This window comes from Labrus bergylta, chromosome 16 (genome assembly GCF_963930695.1).
Source record: "Labrus bergylta chromosome 16, fLabBer1.1, whole genome shotgun sequence".
Classification (NCBI taxonomy): Eukaryota; Metazoa; Chordata; class Actinopteri; order Labriformes; family Labridae; genus Labrus; species Labrus bergylta.
Window position 1 is genome coordinate 907387 of NC_089210.1, and position 11599 is coordinate 918985.

The window sequence follows — 11599 nt, forward strand, 5'->3', positions numbered from 1 at the left end:
AGTTTTGGGGTGCCTGCGACCTACTGGGTGACCGAGAGGTTTTTTCTCAAAACATGCCCGAGGTCAAAACGAAGAAGAAGTGATCTCTTCTTGCCTAAAGGCTTATAAAAACATTCCTCATGGGTGACTTTAATCCACTGTTTATAAAAACAAGGCCAGAGCTGTCCTCACCGTGGGTTTGTCATTTCTTTGAATGCGGTGTCAGACTCGCTTGACTTCTTTCCCTCAGTATGAGGAAACGTGGCCTGTTTTTCTGAGTAGTCTTGCTCTTACTCACTACAGGTGAGTCATTTAGGAGTAAGAGATTAAGAGAAAATGTAGATGTTGTTTTTGGCTCGTCTATACATGATGCACATTCAACAGGACAGGAAACTTAGTGGTGCGCATGTCTTTATAACCACACAAATCAAATCAAATCAAAGTCCGGAGAGGGGGCCTTTAGTTACTGTGGTCCTTCTCTCTGGAACAAACTGCTGACCTGAGGTCCATCACTACTGTGTCTACTTTCAAAGCCAAACTCAAAACCTATCTATTCTCAAGAGCATACAAATAATTACTCTTTGTGTATATGTGGGTATGTGTAAGTGTTTTGTTTTGTTTTGTTTTTGTTTTCGTACTGTTTTGTCCCTAATCTGATTTTTGTATCATATTTATGATGAGCCATGATAGAGACAGCTATCACCAAGGAGGTGCAGGAGGCCGAGAGCGCCTCAACCACGTTACAGAGTTCACCCAGGTAAGACGACACGGGGCGGGGGGGACAGAGTCTGCAGCAGCTGCTCGAAAAACATCCAAACATCCAAAACACAAACATTCCCAACATCAACACATGAATCCAAAACAAACATCACCAACGTTCAATACATCAAATCCACCGCTGCTAATGTCCAGAACATGAGTCCCAATGTTGACAAAATCTGATGCATGAATCCAGATGTTGCAACAATGAATCCAGATGTTGCAACAATGAATCCAGATGTTGCAACAATGAATCCAGATGATGCAACAATGAATCCAGATGATGCAACAATGAATCCAGATGTTGCAACAATGAATCCAGATGTTGCAACAATGAATCCAGATGATGCAACAATGAATCCAGATGATGCAACAATGAATCCAGATGTTGCCAATGTCAATGACAACTCCAAACATTGCCAACATCAAACGCATCATTTCCAGTTGCCAAAGTCCAACACATGAATCCCAAAACACGACCTCTCTGTTTTTGTTGCCGTGGTTTCAAACTCTGACATCACGACCACGCTGGGTTGACCGCGTCCACTTCTGTATCTGCAGCGTTTGGACGCTCTGTGGAGGGACGCCCGCTGGATTATGGACTGTCTGCAGTGCGTGCGGTCCAGGCAGTGGGTGGGGGCGGTGCCTCTGGGCCTGGTGATGGGAGGAGACCCGCCTGCTCGACCTGATGGCGAGGAGGAGGAGGACAGTTTGACTGCCAGACTGACGTGGCCTCATTGGACTCCGGCACAGAGAGCTGTTTCAGGTACGATGATGAGGGGGTAGAACAGCCGTTTATATGACTCACTGTTTACATTTCTACAATTCACTTATCAGACTCTTTTATCCAAAGCGACGTACATCAGAGAGTAAGAACAACACAAGCAAGGATCTAGAAAAAAGGGAACAATGTCAGTAAGAGCAAACGATCAGCTTTGAGTCTGATTGGACACACAGGTGCTGACAGGAAGTGACCAGAGGCAAAGCACAACATTGAGGGCAGTTCTTGAGAGCTCTAATCAGTATAGAAACCATCTTATAAGTCGTCGTTATCAAACAAAAACCATCGTCATTACCATCATCATCATCAATAATATGGAGACCATCATCATTAAGTTAGTAGGTATTCATGAAAGAGCTGGCTCTTTAGCTTTTTCTTAAAGGTGCAGAGGGACTCTGTTTTGTTTTTGAACAGAGAAAGTCTTCTTGGATTTGAACAAAAGCTGTTGAGTTTATATTTTTGTTCAGTGAATTCATTTCTTCTATTTCAGAGTGTTCAGTCAGCAGTACTCCCCCTAACGTCGTCACCACTGAGGTCTCCGCCCCCACAGGAATCACGGGGGTCCCTGAAGAGTCGGCGCTGGTGTTGGAGGGCGTTGCAAAGGGGGGGTATCCTGTAGACATCGCCGCTCAGTCCACCGTCGACCTGACGAGCATCGGGCAGTCCGAGTTAGGCTGCGCAAGTGTGTTGATCGAGTAGCTATTTTTTAATCTTCAATGTAAAGCACATTGAGCTTACCTGTAATGAAATGTGCTTTATAAATAAACTTCTATTCTATTCTATTCTCTGCTCTTTACTTGAATATGAATCACATTTGATTTATAAAAATTCAACTTAGTGCAGCTGCAAGAAATCCTCTCTGTGAAAACACAAAGACCATTTCACCTGCACTCCAACCCATCATCCAACCATCCTTTGTCTTGCTCTTAGTGGAAGCCGGGTATTGCTGGTAGCAGGCTAAGCAAGTCGACCTAGACCTCCCCGTCCTTACATTTTCCAGCTCCAACTGGAGGATTCTGAGGCGTTCCCTCCAGGCCAGATGGATACTCCCTCCAGCAAGCTCTGGGTCTACCCTGTGCTCTCCTCCTCCAGTTGGACGTGCCCAGATGACCTCCTAAGGGAAGCGACCAGGAGGCATCCTAATCAGATGCCAGAGCCACTTCAACTGACTCCATTTGAATGCAATGCAAAGTGTGGACCAGACACACCTGCAGAAGAACACCTGTGTGGTGGTCAGAAGTTAAGGCTATGAACATGGCGTGGACATGATGCTGATATTGAGCCGTTGCAAATGACCACATTTTAAATCATGTTTCTTTGCGCTGCAGGTAATGTGTAACATGTGTCCTATTGTACCGCATTGTGTATTGTACCCAAGCAGCAACCTCCGGTGTTGAAACATGAAGTCGATGCTGAAGTGTAAAATCCTGCAGTTCCTGGAGTGTCCACTAGAGGCTGGCTGCAGAAGCACAGGAAGTCACATACACACCCATTCTAAAAAGCCTGTTTTTACAGCAGAGATGAACATGTTTACAGCCTGGTTCAAAAAACCAAATAGGTGTGATTAGCTCATGTCTGGATGGACACACACTGTACGGGGGGTGAATGTTTTGATGACTCATCAGTTTTGATTTGATGAAGGATAAGAGTTATTCACAATAAGGCGTGTAGCTGACCTGATTGACAGTTATCATGGATCTATTTGTATCACTTCCAGATCTGTATCATATCATTTCACAACGTCTCTTTTTATATCTTGTTGTGTCATACATAACTGTGAGGTTACAAAACAAGTGATTGCCTTTGGTGTTGTTCTCAATAAAGATTTTGCCAAAACAAGGTGTGGTAAGAAAGATTAAAATGCAGATGTGTCTAAATAAAAGTGGACCTGCATCTATCGGCAGTTAATGTTCATGAAGTATTGGATCACTTTCAAGTACTATTAAAATCTGCTTTTGAAAGTTGTGAAACAATGACAAGCTTATTTTGTATCCACTAAGTTCCTGAAACACGTGTGTTACATCATTTTTCCTGGCTTTGAAAGGTTGTCAGTCTGACAGAAACGTCCTCATGGATCCTGCCGCCATTAAGAGAGATTTTCAAATTTTAACATGTAATATGAGACTCATTGTGGATCAATCTGCAGCTTCCTTTCACCTGCATCTTCTCTCAAACAGGTGGAACCATCACCTGCGGTCTCAAGCGACCACATCAGCATGCATATTCTGGAAGAAAGTTGCAGCCCAACCCTGCAGCCTCTGCCAGACACCTGTCACCCACCTGCAGATTTATGCAGAAAGACATCTTCCGAGCGTTTTCCAACAGCCTCTGCCAGGAACAAGAACAGCCTCGTTCACCTGAGAGAGCCGAGAGATAACGATAACCTGTTTGCTTCATCCAAATTTGTATGTAATGGTGATGTGTTCTTTTCCAAAATATGTCACTCTCTTTCTTGTTAGAGCTTCACTGTCACTGTCAGAGACTGCAAACAGTTTCCTAGAACAAATATGGCTTCTACCGGCCTCATTGTCAGTCAGTTTCACACAAAAAAAAAAAAACAACAGAAAAAATGACTCAGGCAGCGTCATGCAGTTAAACATGCAAACGACTTCAATCTTCTCTTAAATCCAAACAGTTATGCCCATCTAAACTGCTGTTTCATGACTCATCAGTGATTCCCAAAGTGGGGTCCATGGGCAGTTATAAGGACTTCCAGTTAAATGTAAGACTACTGAAAATGAATCTTCAGCAGACGTCACAAGCACCAAAATAAAGACAAAACATATGACGAGTTATGTCTCGCCATTGTCTTCACCTGTACAACGGTAGGTAATAAAGAGAAACTCTTTCCTTTGAAGCATCCTACCTGTGTGAGGGAAGTTTTTCCTGCAATTGTCTCACAGCTGCACCCCAGACTGAGAAGATCTGTAACACAAAACAAGCCTGTCATTGAAATGATTACAGGACTGGAAATTTAAATCTTAAAAGGAAATTGTAATCATTTTGTTTTTATTTTTAGGGAGTTGTTTGGGGTCTTTAATCAATACACAGTTAACTAAATGCTGCTTCTGAAAGCTCTCTGACTCGGTGCATGTGGACTTCATTTGTAGTTACTCACTTTGACCTCAAGAGGGCAGAAACCCTCACGAGAATCAGTTCGAGCTACAACATATTTTTATATAAAATAATGAATAAATATTTATTTGGCGGACAAGCTTGTACATCCATACAATAAGAAAAATCATTTTAAATTTAAATATTTTTATTTTTATCATAAAAAAAAAAAAAAACAATCGCTTTTTTTTTCTTGACGTCATATCCGCTTCCGCTCTCGCTAGCGGCAGTAAACATGGCGAGCGGCTAACGGTAGTAATGCTAAGAGTCCTGAAGCTTTTGGATTTGAAAGCTTAAACATTAAATTTCACGTTACATTTGGCGTCCAGAGGCGTGTGAGTTGGGCTTTACGCTCAACAGATTTTACTTTTAAAGGTAAAGTGGTGAAGTTAACCTCTTTTGTTGTTATCGATGCTAACGCGGCCCTAGCTACAAGTGAAGGCTAACGTTAGCTACCAGCTAACCTGATGCTGCAGGCTGCATGAGAGTTAGATACTTTCTGCATGTTTTCCCCTTTTGTTTTAATGTTTACGAGTCTTTTAAGACATCCAATGTGTTAAATAATTACAAACAAAGGTGTCACATTCCTCTTTTGTCTTTAGTCGTGTTATCTTTATTTATTTACTGTAAGTTAATTCAATATGCAGATGATGTTTCTCTGATGAGACCAATTACAGAGCTGAGACAACTTTACCTACTGGAGCTCTGATAACTCACTGCTTTTAAATGTAAAGGAAACCAAAGAAATGATTATTGATTTTAGAAGACAGCCACCTCTCTCCCCTGTAAAGATGAAGGACACAGAAAAATAAATTGTACCAGAGTTTAAACATCTCTGCACAATAAATGACAACAAACTGTCATGGAACACCAACACAAAAGCAAGATATGCAAAGGCTCAACAGCACCTCTGTTTTCTGAGGAAACTAAGAAATGTTAATGTTGAAGACTTTTATTGAAAGTGTGCTGACCTTTAGTATTCAGTGTTGTGGAGGAGCACTGTCCTTACAAAACAAGAACAAACTGGACAAAGTTGTTAAACTAGGCAGCAAGATAACTGGGAAGCAAATGTACAGCATTTCTTTCCTGACAGACCGGTCAGATCACAGCTGAGCCTCTGCACCCCCTTTGGTCAGAGTATGAGCAGGTACAGAACACCAGGATGAGGACTAAAAGAGGCATTACATCCTCTGCACCGCGCAGTATTCAGCTGCTTAATAAGAGCTGATCATACAGGACGAACTCGCCACTCTGCACTTTATTTAACTTGCTGAATTCCCTCATTGAATCATGTGATGCTTTAGTGTTTTTATGTGTTCTTACGTGCTGTCCTGTAAATGTTTGTTTGTATTGTGTTTTTTAGCTCTCTGCAAGGCAAATTCCCCCTAGGGGCAATAAAGGTTTCATTCATTTATTTCATTAAGACAGGAATGAATCGATCAAACATGTCAAAGAAGAAATAGCACAATGTCTAAATTGGATAAATACGTTGTCAACGTGTTTGTGCAATTTAGGTATTGTGCAGGTACCAACAATTCTCTAAAGCACCTTCCAGTGATGATCCAATATAGTGCATTAAGTCAGTGCAAATATCTGATGATCTGCAGAGGTTTTCTGTGTACCCTCCCTTCTGAGTTTGTTTTACTCTGACAGGTTGAAGGAGACTCACCGACAAGATGGGGCGACGTTCAACCTCCTCCACCAAGAGTGGGAAGTTTATGAACCCCACCGACCAGGCCAGTAAGTACCAACGATTCACACTGCTGTAAGTCACCTGAAGAACGATCAGGCTCTAACCGACTCTATGAATACTGATGTCTACTTTCCTTTCACCTTCTTCACAGGGAAGGAGGCCAGGAAAAGGGAGTTGAAAAAGGTACTCAAGATGTTGAAATCTTCACTCATAACCTGCTTTTTCATCTCACACACAACATTAAGTTATAACGATCTGCTTCATTTGTCGATTCTCCTGCTAGAACAAGAAGCAGAGGATGATGGTGAGAGCGGCGGTGCTAAAGATGAAGGATCCCCGACAGATAATCAGAGACATGGAGAAGCTGGATGAGATGGGTGAGGGAGGCGCTGACTGTGTTTTACTGTTTGTTGACCTTTCTCAGCCCAAGCCATTTGACCCCTGAAGTGCAGTTTACTTGATTAGAACGAGTGCTCCATTAAAACTTCATCAGGGGATGAATAAAATCTTTTTGATTCTGAAACTTCTGTTATCATGACCACCCTGTTTCTGTTTCGTCTTCTACAGAGTTCAACCCAGTCCAGCAGCCCTTGTTGAATGAGAAAGTGCTGAGGGACAAGAGGAAGAAGCTCCGGGAAACGTTTGAACGCATCGTCCGCCTGTATGAGAGGGAGAACCCCGACACCTACAAGGAGCTCCGCAAGCTGGAGCTAGACTACGAGACCAAGCGGGGGCAGCTGGCGCTCTACTTTGACTCAGTCAAGGTGTGTTTGTGTGAAGACAATCTGTGTGGCTTTGTCTCGATCTATGAGGAGAGTTTAATTCACTGTAAATATTGTTACTATCTGATTTTACTGCGTGTTGGTATGAGATGCAGCTACATGATGATGGGGCTGATTAGCTCTGGTTGCTGGTATTAAACACACTTTTGAATATTAATTTAAAGAACATGATTTCAGGTATTCTTCAGTCTGTAAACTCGATGCTGAACCGTTTATTTAATACTCACCTTCGTTACATTGAAGATGTGATGCACTTTGCTTTCCCTCCACTAACCATCGTTTTATCCCTGAACACTTTTCTCTCACAGAATGCCGAGTCAGTGGAGGTTGACAGCATCCCCTTACCGGACATGCCTCACGCCCCCTCCAATATCCACATCCAGGACATCCCACTACCAGGGGCTCAGCCGCCCTCCATCCTGAAGAAGAGCTCTGCTTTTGGGTAAGCTTTAACTTCAAGGAGGGGAAAACACAGACACATAGACGGAAACTTAAAATACATCAATATGAGAGTACATCAAGCATACAGCAGGAAACAAGAATGTATAAGACCATCATTAAAACTAAAACATAACCCATCATCCGTCATCAGGGTCATTTTTTTTTTTAGAAATTAGTAGTTTGAGTTATGAAATAATTGTTGGTCCTGTTGAAAGAGTAAGAATGTCAAATGTTTGATACTTTGATACCTCTGGTGAGTACGTGTGTTTTATTAATACAGTCTCCGCCCCATGTACGGAGGCTGGAGTCCTATAGTCAGACGGCCTGGGGTCGAAATCCGGCCTGTGGCTCCTTTCCTGCATGTCATTCCCCCCTCTCTGATTTCTGACTCTATCCACTGTCCTGTCTCGGAATATTGGAGTAAATGACCCAAAAAAAAAACTTCAAAGAAGAGAAGGAGAGAGCACACGTACATCGACAAAATGGACAGTCTTATTAATAAGAATATCAAACAACCAAGCTTCAGCCAATCAGAAGATCCCTTTAAATGTTTGTGCATTGAATTTCACTCTTGGTAAACTCGGTATATGATCCTGCTGTTATTCTGTTTTATCTCTCAGTAAAGGTCCTCTGTCGGCATCCTCTGGACCGATTTTAGCCACAGCCCCGGGTGTTCCACGTTTACCTACAGGAAAGAAGCCCCCCGGCCCCCCACCTGGACCCCCACCTCCACAGGTCCTCGCTCTGTACGGCATTCCTTCTCGACGAGCTTTCGGCACAGACATGGGTGATGCACAAACTGTTCCCTTGAATCCCTGAATTTATAAGTAACATATTTTAAATGTTATATGAGAAGAAAGACTTGTATGATCGCTTGCAGCTCATGATTTCTGTTCATTCTCGTTTTCTCCAACAGAGCCCTCCATCCCCGGTCTTGAAAAAGATTCTGCCATGGACCTGGGGAGAGATCGGGACAGCGGCAGTGACAGCGACAGAGATCGTGATGACGACGACGATGAAAGCGACTCTGAGGACGACAGTGACGATGAGAGAGACGAAGGAGACGACGGCGACCAGAGGATGAGCGTGGACAGGCTGGACGATCAGAGGGAACGAGAGGAGGACAGAGACAGGAATGACAGACATGCTAGTGAGTGTTTGACCATCCCGGAAGAACATCCATGAAGTCGCAGAACTAAAAGTGGAGTTTGAAAAAAAAAAAAAGGTTCCCAGGACACTTTGTATTAAATGTCTTTAAGCTGAATATTAGAAGGACAAATCTCCTGTTGAATAGCTGTTTGTTTGAAGTACCCTAAGCTTAACTCAGTGCAAAACTTCAAAATAAAAGCCCAACAAAAACTGTTTTAATTGCAAAATAAAGAGATTTCAAACGTGATTAAAATGCAATTTATTGTTTTTGACGAACGTCTCACTTCTTCAGGTCGCAGTGTTCGTTTCGCTGACGTTCCTCCAGAGGCTCCACGCGAAGGGAAGAAGAAGAAGAAGAGGATCGTGAAGAGGACCAAAGCCATCACTCCTCTACAGGCCATGATGCTGAGGATGGCAGGTAATGGTGTCCACTCTGCCAACAGTTTGATACTTTACCTGTCGGTTTGTAAACGCCTTCAGTGTGTCTTTGTTCCTCTGAAGCTCACACGTCTTGCTGTAGACTCCTAACAACTGATTGTGTTTCTGTCTCCAGGTCAGTCTGTTCCTGAGGAGGAGGAGGAAGAGGAGGTGGAGGAGGAGTACACAGACGACTCGGACACTTCGGACACCGAGGACAGAGGACCACCGGGGGACAGCCAGCCCCACCTGATGCCCAACCAGCGTCTACCCCCACCCTCCGGACCGGTGGGTCAGCAGGGGCCTCCACATATGCAAGGTCCACCGATGACCGGGCCCCCACCTCTGGGTCCACCCCCGGCTCCTCCAATGAGACCACCTGGTCCTCCCTCTGGCCCGCCTCCTGGCCCCCCACCAGGTTAGTAACAACCTCTATTAGCAGGAAGAAGGAGAGGTCATTAATCTGCGCTTGGTGAAAAAAAGACGTTATGAATCATTTCAGAAATAATCCACGTTTAAGTTTGACACCCTACATTCTGTTAAAGGTGCTCCTCCGTTCCTGAGGCCTCCTGGTATGCCCGGAGGCTTGAGGGGTCCGATGCCTCGTCTCCTGCCCCCTGGACCTCCACCTGGTCGACCTCCAGGTCCTCCACCGGGCCCCCCTCCTGGCTTACCACCAGGCCCCCCACCACGAGGACCCCCTCCCAGACTCCCACCCCCGGCACCACCAGGTAGGCACATGTGTGAAAACATCTGTGTGTGCACGTGCAGATGTGTGTTTCTAACAGAGGTCTCCTTTGTGTTCGTACCATTTTTATTCATGCTGAGCAAACGTGACTCACGTGGCGCCCAAGTGAACCGGCTCGACCACGAGACGTATATTTAGTTTAAAGTCATTCCTGCAGTAAAAATAAAAATGATCCACATCAGTAAATGTATTGAAGCATGCTTGGTGTTCATATCTTTGAAGTGGCAAAGAGGAATGTCTCGGTCACGTCTCATCTCAACACGTCTGTCTCTCGTCTTTTTTTAAGGTATGCCCCCGCCTCCCCCGAGAGCAGGAGGACCCCCACGCCCGCTCGCCCCCCCGCTCTCCCTCTTCCCCCCACCTCTCAACTCCAACGTGCTCAGCGCTCCTCCGAGCATCGTGCAGCGACAGAAAGGCTCCGCGTCCAATCAGGATGCTCCTCAGAGCAACATGCCGCCCCCTCCCATGCCCATGAGGCCGGGCGTCATGCAGATGCCTCCTCCCCCGGGGACGGCTGCAGCACCCGCGGGCGCCAACCAAGGCAGCAACCCCCACCACGCCGCCACCATCGAGAAGCGGGCCAACATCACCTCTGTGGCCGCAGCTGGAGGCGGTGTCGCGGCGGGGCCCGGCGCCGGAGGGGCCACCATCTCCGCCAAACCTCAGATCATCAATACCAAAGCGGAGGTCACCCGCTTCGTGCCCACGGCGCTGAGGGTGCGTAGGGACAAGGGCGGAGCGATGCCCGGGGCGGCTCTGGGGCCTATGGAGAAAGCAGGAGGACGGAGGGGCGATGATGGCATGGGAGGGGGGCATAAGCAGCACACAGCGGCAGGTCCCATGGTACACCCGGCCCAGATGGGGGCTGTGCCTCAGCCCAACATGAAGACAAAGGACCAGATGTATGAAGCGTTCATGAGGGAGATGGAAGGACTCCTCTGAGACTCAGGGGGTGTCGGGGGGGGTGTCGGGGGGGGTGTCGAGGGGGGTGTCGAGGGGGGCGCTCGTTTTCTGTGTTTTCCGTGCGGAGGTTTAGAAGTGTCTTTGAGGGTGTCGGCTAAAACAGAATCTGTAGTGTCCAAGGCTCGTCTTCTTTTTCTTTTTATCTGGCCTAATGTTTGCTGTATCAAAGAGAATGTGAACTTCATGTATGCAAAACGTCTGATCGCAAACTTCATCGTGACCCTTCAAAAAGGTCGCTCCTCTACGCCCACATGAACCAACACCTTTCTCCGTACTGTAAAGAAAAAGTTCCTAGACTTCATTTTGTGTGTTATTCTTTTTTTTGCTCCACCCAGTCAGCTGTTTTGTATGATTTTATGACTGTTCTGTTTTACTCTGTTGGTGATCTCCTAAACATGTTGGACTTAAAAATATTGTTTTGAACAATTGTTTGACACTTAATTGATGAAACTCGTGTCTGTATTGAACAGAAACTGAAATAAACCGAAACTTGATCTGCAGCTAAATAAATGCATCAAAATAGTTTTTTACTGCATGCTTTAGTTTATTTTTTTTAACTTTATTAATAGTTTGGATGTCTTTTTTTTTTTAAGGAAACAGATTTACATTCAGAAATAATGCTCAGAAACACAATGAATTTAACAAAACATGAAAAATGTTTTAATTTGAACTTCTTTTGTTACAATTTATGTTATACCTTTACAGGAGGCTCCAAATATTGGATCTTCACAACTTAAAAAAATTAGCACCATTAAAAACAACGCTTCCCGTCT

At 44.8% G+C, this 11599-nt stretch overlaps 1 protein-coding gene across 1 annotated transcript; it reads left to right on the forward strand.

The window, feature by feature from the left end:
- The first annotated feature begins 4845 nt into the window (after positions 1-4845).
- Positions 4846-11349, forward strand: LOC110001509 (WW domain-binding protein 11). Its single transcript, XM_020656999.3, has 12 exons — positions 4846-5008; positions 6287-6373; positions 6478-6509; positions 6610-6703; positions 6894-7090; positions 7417-7550; positions 8170-8336; positions 8466-8699; positions 8991-9116; positions 9252-9533; positions 9661-9846; positions 10150-11349. The coding sequence occupies exons 2-12, from the start codon at positions 6310-6312 to the stop codon at positions 10803-10805; spliced, it is 2172 nt and encodes a 723-aa protein (XP_020512655.2). The 5' UTR covers positions 4846-5008; positions 6287-6309; the 3' UTR covers positions 10806-11349.
- Positions 11350-11599: the final 250 nt, after the last annotated feature.